At 34.8% G+C, this 13,543-nt stretch overlaps 1 protein-coding gene across 1 annotated transcript in view; it reads left to right on the plus strand.

Moving 5' to 3' along the window:
* Positions 1 to 13,543, plus strand: part of ARMC3 (armadillo repeat containing 3) — a 51,431-nt gene that overhangs the window by 8,835 nt on the left and 29,053 nt on the right. Inside the window, exons 3-9 of the mRNA XM_075140799.1 lie at positions 1,423 to 1,548; positions 3,287 to 3,355; positions 3,671 to 3,846; positions 5,161 to 5,355; positions 6,160 to 6,343; positions 11,622 to 11,774; positions 11,899 to 12,004. Coding sequence (XP_074996900.1) covers positions 1,423 to 1,548; positions 3,287 to 3,355; positions 3,671 to 3,846; positions 5,161 to 5,355; positions 6,160 to 6,343; positions 11,622 to 11,774; positions 11,899 to 12,004 — 1,009 coding nt within the window. The remainder of the gene's footprint in view (positions 1 to 1,422; positions 1,549 to 3,286; positions 3,356 to 3,670; positions 3,847 to 5,160; positions 5,356 to 6,159; positions 6,344 to 11,621; positions 11,775 to 11,898; positions 12,005 to 13,543) is intronic.

Below are 13,543 nucleotides of genomic sequence, written 5' to 3' on the forward strand. Positions count from 1 at the left end.
AATTTTATATTCTCTGTTTAATTTATATTCTCTGTTTAATAGAGTTTGGTTTAGATATAACCTAGATCTGTTTTGCTACGAGCAACAGACCTGCATCTGGGAGGTATTGGTATACACTGGTAGCATTCTTGGTATAATTAATTTCTTTTAATATTAATTTCCATTTAATTTATGTTTTCTTTCAAAATCATGTTTTTATATGCTGATTGTTGTACTGATGGCAATTATCAATACTGATGAAGTTGTGAGAGAAGAGCTGAAGGCTTTGACAGTTGGCATGGGATCATTGGGTTCTGAAAGATGTTTATGTTCAGCTTATTATGGCAAACTTGGCTGGGGGCACGCAACCAAATTTTGAATATGGGAAGAGAGAATTTGGACTGTTGGGAGACAGCTATGAACTGCACACCATAAACTCTTGTTGGCTCCTTCCCTGGTGTCCACAGTAACATATGGCACACTGGAAGAGGACAGATATTTAATTTTTCTGTTTCTACTAAATGAATAATCCTTTAAATTGTTAATGTAGATATTCCTGCAATCTTCCAGAAGACTAGACTGTAACTTTGCAGTGTGGCACAAGAGAAGGAGTTGTTTTCACTTTGCAGTTAATTTATTTCTTGAATGTTGCTAGTAAATTAAGTCCCATCCCTTAATAAAAAATAGTTCCTGTATTTTAATTGTGTATTGGCTTGAGAATGAGGCCAGTTCTCCAGTTTCTTCTCACATTGCTCACTTGTCGCCAGAAAGGACAGGCATGGTTCATTAGAAAATGAATTATAAAGCTGTTGTGGGAACTGAGAATAGGGGTAGGTTTTGGATTTTGTTTCGTGGGTTTTGGGTGGTTTTTGAGTGAGCAGGAACAAAGGCTGTAATCTCAAAGAACAAAACGCTTCTGTTCTTTGCGTGGGCAGAGCCTATTCAGCTACAAAGTGCTCCATTCTCAGGAGGTAGAAATCTCAGGTGGGATTTAATGGTCCAAATCCTGATAGTTGCTTCAGTTGAAGGATAGTGCAGATCCACAGAATGAATTAACTGTTATTTTGAGGAAAATAAAATTGGGAGGCAAGAAAAGAGGAAAATAAAATTCGGTTCTTAATGAAATCATTCACCTGTACTTCGCTACACAGAAAGCTGTCCTTTGTACTACTGTTGCAGTCTCCAATAAATTAGTTGGGTGTCCAATAGACAGAAGCAACCTTTGCTTTACAAATGTGAATTAATCCTAGATACTATTAATCCTGATACTATTTGACACATGTTTATTTGGCGTACAGATTAGACGATCTCCCAAGGTCCTGTCCAGGCCTTTGTTCTTTGATTCTACAGTCCAATAAAAGATTGGTAGCTGTTTTACTTTGTTACATTAGAACTATGAGCTTGTTGCATTTTTACAGAACTTTTAACCTAATTACTCTTCAGGTGATGAAAACAAAGTGACACTTCTTGGTCTTGGAGCAGTGGAACATCTGTATAAACTCATCTCACATGAAAATCCTATTGTACGCAGAAATGCCATCATGGTATTTGGCATCATGGCTTTTAATCGTAAGAGTTTCCATTTTTTAATATTTTCCAATGTGTATGAGTGTGGTCATCAAAGCAATAGGTGACCCATGTGAAAAAATCCTGTATTAACCGCCCAGAATAAAGGAACAAATTCAGCTAGAGTGAACTTCACTGATTCTGAAAAAAAAATTACAAGAGAAGTTAATTTGTCCCCAACCCTTATTTTTGTTTTGACGGGGCCAAACTGAAACAGTTTAATACTGGAATTATGTCTATCAGGGAAAGCCTGACTACATATGATTCCCCCCAATGTGGGCATGACACACTTCTCTTTTACAGAAGTTGGAAGGGAAGGATAAAGTAGTATTTATCATCTACAGAAAATGCTATGGTTAAATATCAGTTGTTACTTGAGGCGTTAGTGTAACTACAGTGATAAGGGAGAAAATGTGTTAAATTAAAATAGCTAACTCAAGTATTGGTGGCAAAAAAAGCCCTGAACTATCAAGCATTGGCATGCATGTTTACCCAGCTGCTTTGGCTGCTGTAAATGTTTTGTTATCTCTATTTGAGCTAGTGAAATTCAAGCGGTCTTGAGTCTCAGAGACATTACATTCACAGCAAGGTAGTGTATCTACTGTAGCCATACCATTATTAAATGATTTAACCACAGTATATGCAGATTTTCTTGTACCTTTTTATAAGGTGAGAATGAATGTATTACATCCATGCTGGGTGGCTGAGTGCCAAACGATCAAGCTGCAGTGAGTGGTATGTCGACATACCTGAAGATGAAAGAATATGTGACGTAAGGCTGAGTTTCAGTGGCTGTTATTTTTACATTGCTTTATAAAGCTACATCTAATTAGTATAATTAATCAGGTCTTATTTTGGTAGATGTTCTACCCAGTTGTCTTCCATGGTGATATCCTAACCACTATTTAAGTCTTTTCGTCAACTGCTACCTGCTGTTCATGTTGCATTGGACCTTATGCTCTTTATCTTACTTTCAACTCAGCATTAGCATATAGTCATTCCCTTCAGACCTTGGCTTCCATCGGTGCTGCACAAATGTGGATTTGAATGACTGAAGATCTTCCATTTATATTCACATCTTAATTATTTTTTTTTCTTTAAAAGTATATTCAGCTTACACCTTTTTTCCTACATTTCAACACTATAAGTGTTGATAGTAATAACACAGCCCTGTAAGATCACATGTTTTTTGGTTATTCTATCCGGTGGTTGTGGTTTTGCTAGTTTGCCATTGACAACAAAAAAATGCATTGTGAAAGTCTTTACTGTGATTTTAATAAGACCTATATAATTCATGTTTTCAATTTGCAATGTGGGCTGTGTTAGCATAAAATTAGGAAGCGATGGCTTGAAAATTAAAAATGGAAGGATTGCTTTCACTTTGATAATTTTAACCACAAAAAACTTTATCTGTTGGGGTGTGACTTCTTTGACAACTAAAACTGAGAAATATTTAATCAGAACCTGCTGGATGCAAGTATTTTGAATAAAGTTTCAATGAAGTATTGAGGAACTTCGTATATCAAATGTCAAAGAATGTTGTGGCACTTTAAAATCTCCTGTATGCTTTCAGGGCCCGTTACAATCTTGGTATAACTTCAGTTGTGTGTCATTCTCAGTCAGATCTTTTTGTCACTCAGGGAGTAACCATAAGTACATTTCCCTGGGAGCAGAATCTGTTTCTTTACTCAGCCAAGATTGCCAAACAAAAGACTTCATATTTGTATTTATTTCATTGTAGATGATGTCAAGAAGTTACTGAGGGAACTGGATGTCACAAATTCACTTATATCACAGCTGGCGCCAGAAGGTAGCTTGCAGTATTCATTCCTTGTGCAAAAACACACTCAGAAATAATTTATGATTGCCATTTGATCGGACAATTTCATAAAATCTTCCTTGTAACTTGTGATTTGTCATACTACATGTTAAATAGGTAATTGCTTTTATAGGAGTTGCTCTGTTACTCACTGAGTACAGATGGAGCAACATGTTTATGGAGATGTCAAGTATGATTAAGAGCTATTGTTTATTGACTTCAAATAATATTTCAAACTACTGGATTAGTGATCATATACTGTGCTGAATAAAACTTGATCAAAATATTCCTCTTTATTCCCCACAGAAGATGTAGTTATCCATGAATTTGCTACGCTGTGTCTAGCACATATGGCTGTTGAATATACTACTAAAGTACAAATATTTGAGCAAGGTGGATTAGAACCACTTATCAGACTGCTAGGTAGCCCTGATCCTGATGTTAAGAAGAATTCAGTTGAATGTATCTACCTCCTGGTGCAGGTAAAGTTTGTTGTTGTTGTTGTTTTAAATTACAGAGGCAGATAAGCACTCTCCCCCCCACCCCTGCCATCGTCAGTGGGGTTAATAATTTTAAAATACTGGGTTCCTTTACTCTCCAGTGTTCATCAATGTATTCGAAAACATTACACCCTTGATTGTTACATTAGTTGTTAATATCACTGTTTTGACTCTAATTCTATTGACTTAATGCAATTATCCATGCTGTACAGCAATGTGAGATCAGACTCAGATTTTTTTAATTAACTATGAATTTGTTTTCTTAGTTGGAAAATGTTAATCTCTGTAATGAGAGTTATAACCTGTCTGTCCAAAAGATTGGAATAATCCTGTAAATTAAAGAACTAGCAATTGCATTGTGCCTTGTTTTGGCCAGCAAGTCCATAGTCACAATTTTGAACATCTTTTTAATGATAGGTGAATGCTGTCAACAGCTACTTTCCATACTGGGAGGAATAGGTTTGTTATTGGCTACTTTCACACTGAGCACTAATGTCATCCATATGCTGCTTAGCAAAAGAATGGTGCATTTGTATGGCAGTTCTCTTCCATGGCTTAAGCGAATCAATTCAATAATGAATTCAGTTTATAACTCTATCTCTTTTGGGGCATCAGAGCATGTCTATTCAGAATCGCATTTTACTCTTTCTCCTTTTTTACTATCTCGCTGTCTTTGTTGCAGGGTATATCTGGATAACTGCACCTGGTGCTTGCTTATATTGATAAGGATAATTGCATGCTGCACATGTGCAATAAGCTATTTAAAAGCAAATTGTAATTTATTTATTTTTTTTTCTATTTTAATATAATCCACTACTGTCTTTTTATTAAGCTGCATATACACTGTTTAAAGTTGAAATTTTAAATTGTCATTTTATAATTACTAAAACAAAAGAAGATATAACCAGGCAACCACGGTAGAGTGCGAAAATTATTTCCCCCCCCACTGAGGTAAATAAAAATGATGAAACTAAATTTAAAAAACTTTCTCAAAGAAACATGTATGTTGAGACAAATGTGGCAAAAACAAGAGTAAATATGCTTCCTTAGACAGGACTAGATTCTGTAGTGTGTACTTCAGTCATGCAAAAAAAAAACCAAAACAAATTTAAGGTAGCTGGGGCTTGATTATATTCAGTTTGATTCTTAGCTGAAAAGAAAGAACTGCAAGTTCTGGAATATTGACTCATTTTTGTATGTTTGAAGTCAGATTTTTGGTGTTTTCTGTAAAGTCAGGAATTGATGTACCGTTGTATTCTCTATCACTAACATTCTTTGTTGAATATTTTACTACAGGATTTTCAAAGCCGTGCTGCAGTTCGTGCACTGAATGTAATTCCTCCCTTGCTGGAACTACTGAAATCTGAATACCCAGTTATTCAGTTGTTAGCCCTTAAAACCTTAGAAGTAATTAGTAAAGACAGAGAAACCATCATAATACTGCAAGAAAATAAAGGATTAGATTGTCTTCTGAAGATACTGGAAACTAATGTACAGTTTACTTGCCTTAAAAGTTTTTTGTTCTTGCTGCTAATGTTTGTGTGACTAATGAGAAATATTATTCATGTTATGGAAGAGTGATAAAAGAAGAAAGAGCTCCTTACTTGGAGCTAACCAAGATAGAAATAGGATAAGCTAGGATACCTAGCTTACTAAGAAAGGGAGCAAAGGGATTCACCAAAATGTTTATATTTGTTTTATTGCTTTATTGCTATTAGTAATACTGTTTTGCATTTACTGTTCATTTCTCAAACTGTTGTAAACATCAGAAAAATTCACCATATAGCTTTTTATACGATGTTTTCCCAAAATTTTTGATTATACGCTGAACTCTGGTGCACGTTCCTAGTTCAAACATTGATCTTTTTTCTGAATTTACTTTGATATCAATGGCCTTAAATATAATTTCCTATCTTGGAAATTTCATTGTTTCTGTTATGAGACCCATTTTAGTGCTTCTTGAGTTCAGATGTCACCATGGGAAATATAATGCATAGAGAAATTTGAGGTGTTTTTTAAATTTTAAGATGACAGGTCCTGTCTGAACACCTGCTTAACCCACTTTGATATAAATGAGAGACTTTTGGGGTATTTACTGTTTTTGCTTGCTTCTTGTGTTGCTTCTTAAGGCACATCAAAGAAATTATACAAAAAATATGAGTATGAAAAGATGTACTTTGCAGTATAAATAAACTGTCCAAAAGAAAGTTATGACAATTACCCTACAAAGTTAAAAGCCAAAGATATTTTAATCCTGATTTGAAGGTTATTTGTTTGGGGCTTTTTCCTTATTAGGAATTCAGCGATCTACATGTGGAAGCTCTTGCCGTGTTGGGAAATTGTCTGGAAGATGTGCATACTCTGCAACTGATTCAGCAGACAGGAGGCCTTAAAGAGCTACTTTCATTTGTAGGAGCCTCTACTGTTCCTGATATTCAGAAGAATGCAGCAAAGGCAATTACCAAAACAGCTTATGACTGTATGTGACTTTTTAAAAATCCGTGCACGTGAATTTGATTATGAAGTAAATTTTCATCCAGAATGAGGCTGTCTTATCTGGTTGAGGGTAGTACTTGTGCTGAGGAAAACACTGGCAGGAATGAATTACAGTGATGAATCTTGGCAATCAGAGCAGCAATTGGATGCTAGGCTATCTATATATATATATGTGAAAATGTTAAGATTTTGCCTCTATTTATTTTTAAATGTGATATATTCTTGCAAAATGCTGTCCTCAAAAAGGAAAATGGAGCTCTGAAAATATGACCTTTATCTTTTGTTTAGTGATGCCAGGTAACTGCCATCTTAAACCACCTCTGCTGGCACTATTTCTCATCGGTATCAGTTAAGAATTAATCACAAACTTACTTCCTTTTGCATACAACTGCTTGTCTAAATGTCAGGCAATTTCAAATACAAATTCCTTTAACAGGGACATGAAAAAAAACCTTTTAAATGGCTTGCAGATTAATATTCCCAGTGGAGTTAAATAGTTTCATTGTCATCTTTTTATAATTATTCATCCTATAGTTCTTTTTATACGCTTTTCTTTAATTCACCAAGGAATTCTGAATTAGGCAGAACATGCTCATCACTTTTGCCCACAAGGATGCTCTTTAAATAAAGCTACATTTGAAATTCCTTCCATACATTGGTTTCTGAGTTGCAACATATGCCTAGTAGAGCTATATAACAAAATGCAATGTAAGAAATAACATACTTCTGTCTATAGAAGATTTTAATTCTGTCAAGGGATTTTGATGACAGTAACTACGACAGTAGAGCTTAAATATTTCATTCATATTTCTATAATCTCATGGTTGAATCATGGCTTTAATTTATGTGTATTTTACAAATATGTTATCTAATTTAATACATGGCTAAAATCTCTCCTTTCTACAGTATTTCAGACATCCTTTCTTCTCTCCCCATCTTATCTTTCCAATTCTTTTTTCACCTTCCTTAGTTTGACATCCTGAGTATTTGTAATTATTTGGATTGCAAATGATACATGAAAAGAGTGGAATCTACCTTTCCTAGTATTCTGTGGGTTTCTGTATGCTTTTATCATTATCTGTTGGAAGCTTTGCCAGTCACTGAAAATTATTTTCATTAATGTTTAGGTATCAAAGATGGGAAGGGACTTTCTTATGCCAGTATTTTCTTTGTGTATTTTCCTGTACTGTTATTTTATTATGCTACTTAGGACTGTCAGTATCATTTTTATAGTCCTGTGACAGGGTTGTAAGTAGTATGCTAAGCAGATTTATATTTGCTCCTACTACTTTCTACTGCGTCTTACTCCTTTTTCATATTTATTTTCAAATAAGCATAGCCTTCTTTTCCTCTTTCTCACTTTTTTCAGTTTTTGTGGCCTAATATTTTAGCAGCTGTTAGTAGAAGCATGTCTGAACACAACATTTTTAAAACACAGTGGCAAGAGCTACACATAATATATTACAGTACTGCCTATGATCTTATATCATGGGATGTTACCGTCAGTGAAGATGCATCTTCTTGTCATACTTCTTTACAAATGGAGTCAATGTGGTTTCATTATAAAGGTTTGCTCTCTTCTTCAGCCTATGACAATTGGTATGGATGCAGCAAGCTGGGAAAATAGATCAAAAGAAGATTTAAAATATTTGCTTCCAAGCTGTAGAATTTTGGTGACAACCAGTTAGACAAAGGGCAACATGTTGTACTGGTGCAGTGGAAAACACAGTCCAGTAAACTTGCTGCTCAACATGGCCCCCAGAAGTATTGAATTTATTTCAGATACATAGAGCTACTGGTCTAAAGTCAGCCTTCCAGTGGAAAGAAAAGTGACGTTGGGGACATTATAAGAAGTAGTCCAAGTGCGAAAAGAAAACAGAAATTTTTGCAGTTCCTGTTTGTTTGGATCCTGGTTGTAAATATACTAAACAGCCTATCCAAACTGCAACACTAATGTATACTATACTAATACTTGCCTTGATGTAAATCCAATATAATACAACACAGCTCTAAATTCTTTTATGACTTTTTCATTAGATTTTCAATAGCCATACAGTAGCCCACATTCTTCAGGTTTGATGATCGTGGTTGCATTTTACAAACATTTCCTGCATACTTGAAAATACCACTTTTCATTGAAATGAAAAACTTAATTCTGCTATGACAGAAAATGTATTTATCAGGTTTTTTTAATCCTCGAAGCTGAGTATACAGCAGTGTCTGGTTTTGAAATTATTATTGTTGACAGATGGAATTTAGGGTTTTTTTTTTCCTGATAGATGTGATCATAGCAAACAGTTTTGGTTTATGCCCCTTTCAGCCCTTTGGAAGGGGACTCCTGTAACTTGTTGTTGTTATAAGACAGATGTATCCCTTAAGAGCTATTCTCAATTTCAGGATAAATTACATGGTACAAATACTATATTCAATTTTAAATAGCATCTTTAGGATGCTGCTCTGTTTAAGTAAATTAAAATTGATCATATTTCTATACATAATCATTATCCTTTTGCCCCTGAAAATTTGTTGTGTTCTGTAACATAATTTTGAATTTAATATATTAATTTAATATATTTAATTTAATATATTAATTTATCAATGGTTTTATTTTGTATGCTCAGAATTACAGTGGTGAATTTTACTGTGATTCCCTTCTTGCCCAGCAAATAATGCAGTCATTTCAGAATGCAAAATATAATTTAATGCTATAAATTATTGAATATCTGTGAGTGGATTATCTGGACTGTTGATTAAGAAGGGCCTGATTTCCTCCTGACAATGCCAGACACACCAGCAGCAACAAAATGCTATGGAGTGTGTATGGAGAAAGTGATGATCATGCTCACTCGAGTTTGGCCTCACTCTGCCAAACTTCTGGTTTGAAGTTCTCCCCGTTCTTTACATGTATCTAAATGCAAATCTTTTCAAAAGGGAGCATACTAAACAGGCTCTGTAGCCTGATTAACATACGCTTTTTCATAATACGGGTTTTTATTTATCTGGGTTATCTCAACTCAAGATCAGTGAGAGGTCATGATATTATTTAACATTAACTTTTTTTCATTTGAAATTGGTATAAATAATTCCATAAGGTGATGACAGTGAGCTGAATAGGTAACCAATAGAACTCTGACCATGATTTTGGGGTAAGAAGGGGAAACAGGAAAATATATTGAAAAACAAAGATTGGCTCATGATGAGATCAATGCATGAAAAACTGGACAGAAGTGTTAGTACTCCAGACTCTTTTAGTTGGGTACGCCTCAGTGTTTTACTTTGTGTTAAATCAATGTATTCAAATTACTTAGGGGTCAATAAATTAATCACTGTAAATATGGTGTTGGCACTGACATGAGAAGTGTTTAAGTACAAAGGATGCTTTTGAATTGTACATTCTTTTTTTTTCTATAGTAAAAGCCAAAGGAAACAACTCATACAAACAGAGAGAGGATCAGCAGAAAATGATCATCCCTTAAATAGAATGGGCACCTGGATCTTAAAATATTAATAATTTTCATCTGTCTGTCTAGCTAGCTAAATATAGGTGCATACTGTTTACCATAAATTCAAATCCAAAATCTGTTTTCCACATTATTGGAAAAGTCTTTATTCTGTTTAAAATATTTTAAATTACTATTTTCACTCATATTTCACATAGGCGTAAATTATCTTTAAAATTAAACGCTTACCCATCATCATAACTGCTCTGAAAAGCAAGAATAATTTTAAAGAAAACCCGTGTAGTAATAAGTGACTGGCTGTACAAGAACCAAATTGCTGAGGCATGAAGAACCTCTAGAGATCATTATTAGGGATTATGGACTACTTTGGCAAGCAACAGGCCAGCGGCATACTTGATTACTTGTCAAAACGGTCTGTAATCCCAATTAAGGCCCTCTCTTGAGAGCTGGCTGATACGCATCAAGGTTGTGGCCAATGTTCTGCTGGCACTTAAAATCCTCCCTGTTTTATTTGTTGCATCTTCTGCTTTGTGATTTCAGTTGTGTATCTCTGATGATTCTAAAAATATTTAAAATTGAGTTAGGAGAAAACAGCTAGCCGTCTCATGTATGTGCATTGAATAATTTCTGCCATAACTAGATTTTTAAACAAACTTTATTTTCATTAGCTTTGTGGACTTCTATTTGTTTACTTTTATTCACTACAGATTCAGTTTTATTTAAAAGAATCTTCTGATATTTTTCTTTCCTTTTTAAATTTTTTATTCGTAAGACTACAATCCAAATAAGGGAATGATCCCTCAAAGCGTTAGTAAGCACTGGTAAAATTTCCAAATGGGTCAAAATCCTACTGACTTCTCAGTTCCTGAATTTCTTTGATACATTCAAAAATTTTACCATGTAGATATAACTTCAAGCATGTAATTAATCCGCTTTAAATTATGCATATGGTTAAATGTTTATTGACCCTTGTAACTATAGAGTTCTATGCTGTCCAGTGCCTTTCTGGCTGAGAAAGTCTCACTCAGGGCTCTTCCTAACAAACCCCTGCACTCCTGATTTAATCCATTTTGGGATGAGTGAATTTATTAGTATAATTGTCAGAGGTCTGTAGATACTTTGTAGACGCTCTATGTTACTTGTGTAGAGGAAGGGAACATCTATGTCCTTCCTTAGCTGCAGATCGTGTATTGTAGGTCAGCAGCAAACCCTGTGTCACCAGGCTAAAATATTAAATTGAAATTCTCTGCAAAGTGTGAACTAATTAAGAACTGCAAGCTGTGCAGCATTTAAAATTCAATTTTTAACACTTCTTGCCTTTTTTTGGCTATTGTAGTATGTTAACTGGTACTCCACCAAGTTCAGTTCTACATTTACTAGTATGTTCTGCAATTTTACGCATTTGGACTTCGTAGGCATAAACCGAAGAGGGCATGATCCTGAGTAAGTATGATCCGTTGAATTGGAAAAGCTGTTTTCATCAAGCCTGTATGCATTCTGCGGTTTTAAGTCATATAGAGAACAAACTTTGCATTCTGTTGGGCTGTGTACATTTAAAGCTGTATTTAACAGTCATCTTTTGGGCTTGATTCAGAGTTCACTGAAGTCTAATGGGTTTTGGATTAGGTCCTTTGTGCACATTTCTTTATTGCTGGGGACTCTGTTACGAAAATATTTCCATTTCCATGGTATCAAAAGCAAGTGTTATGTTGGAAACAACTATATGAAATCAAATTTGTGTCCTTTCACTGATTTGGAAAATGAATGCAGATTAATGCTATTGTTCTTTTTCATTTAAAGCTGAAAATAGAAAAATCTTAAATGAGGAAGAGGTTGAGAAGTGTCTCATAAACCTCTTGGAAATTGATAATGATGGAGTTAAAGTTGCTGCTTCCCAAGCAATTTCTGCCATGTGTGAGAATTTAGCTAGCAAACGTGCATTTGGACTCCAGGGTAAGTAAGGTGGGAAGGGATGAACTGAGGATCTGTGCTTTTCCTTTTATAAGGAATATATTATAATTTTTCAGATTGCCATGGTTTATTTAAAGATTCATGTATACAATTATTTCTTTCAAAGGGATTCCTCAGCTAGTACAGTTGCTAAGCAGTGACAATGAAGAGGTAAAAGAAGCTGCAGTGACAGCATTAGCTAATTTGACAGCAGCCAGTCCTACTAATGCAAGGTGAGTCTGCAATAATTAAATTATTATTTAAAACACTAATCTGAACACAAGTGATAATATTTTTATTTTTAAAGAATGCCTCATCTTGTCCTTACCCTACAAGGCAGGTCTGTTTGAATTTGACTGTAAAGCACTTTTTGGTGCTTAGGAGTCATCTGGAATAGGTTGGCTCTCATCAGTGTTACACGAGTTACACTATCTCTACTAACGTTTCCTTTATCAAGGAAAGGTATGAAGCAGATGTAATGAAAGCAGAGATATAAATCATGTTTTGAAGAGAACATATGAAGAAAATATGCCTCATAATCGAAGACATTCAATGTGGGGTATTTTTTGAAAATTCAAAATCGGTAAGGTATCCTTTAAAATTTGATGGTTCATGCAACTTTTTTGACTGATTAAACCCAGTCTTTGAGGGAGATAGCACTCAGATATTCTAAGTATTGTCATTGTCTGTCTTTTTTTTCCCCAAGTAATAGAGAATGCTCATAGTGCATTCTCTAAAAGAAAAGAAGTGTAACTTCAGTATCCAGAATAACTGGTTAGCTGACTATAAGTTCCAAAATAATTATATCAACTAAATTCTACTGTCAGTTGCAGAGTTCTGTTATCCCAACTCTATTAAAAGTTCTGTTCAGGGAAAAGAAACAGAGCAGTCTGGCGTATATGAGCAATCACATGTAACTAACAAACCGTAAAATAAAATTCCTTAAAAGTTTCCTGGAATATACTCAAGGAAGTTGTAATCCATTCACAGGCATTCTTTGAAGTGAAAAAGTAAAATAACTCACCAAATAAATTATTTGCTTCAATTTATTGATTCAGCTCTAATAGTCACCAGTATTCGCTTAATGTTACCAGATGGAGCCATAATTTGACACAAGAGAATAATATTCTGTTCTCAGATTCACATAGTAGATTTTTTTGTCTGATATTCTGCTCTCCTCATGTGCGTGACTCTTCAGTTGGTGTCAGTGGGAGTCATACACACATAAAAAGAGCACAGTACTGGAGTCTAGGGGTCAAACTTTCAGCTCCGCTACAGCTGTTTTTCGTAGCGCAGCCCTTTGAGGTTTCACATTGTGAAAAGGGAATCTCTGGAGAGTTTTGAGTTGGTATAACAGCTTATGCCAACTCATTCAGGTTTTTTTGCCAAGGAGATAGTCAGGACATTGTTTAGCTCAACTGCTAGAACAATTCTCTGAGAACTCAGGCAGGGAAATAGCTGTCTCTGTTCCTCTGCATTATAATGGAGTCCGTATTTGTTTCTTGCTGGGCAGAGTCAGGAAATTGTAAAGGTGGCTTACATATATTTCTCTGTCTTTGCAATCCAGCTCCAAGTACAATATGGAAGCACCAGATAATCTAATCACAGGTCTTCTGTGAAAATCAGGAAGCAATAATTTACATTAAATATGTATATTGGATGAATGCCATGTGACTATATAATTACTTCAAAGCTTCATTTCTAAATCAAAACCATTAATAAGTCATAGAAGGGTCCAAGTGTGACTATGATCTATAAATTAATATATAGAG

The sequence above is a fragment of the Calonectris borealis genome, chromosome 2, assembly GCF_964195595.1.
Source record: "Calonectris borealis chromosome 2, bCalBor7.hap1.2, whole genome shotgun sequence".
Taxonomy (NCBI): Eukaryota; Metazoa; Chordata; class Aves; order Procellariiformes; family Procellariidae; genus Calonectris; species Calonectris borealis.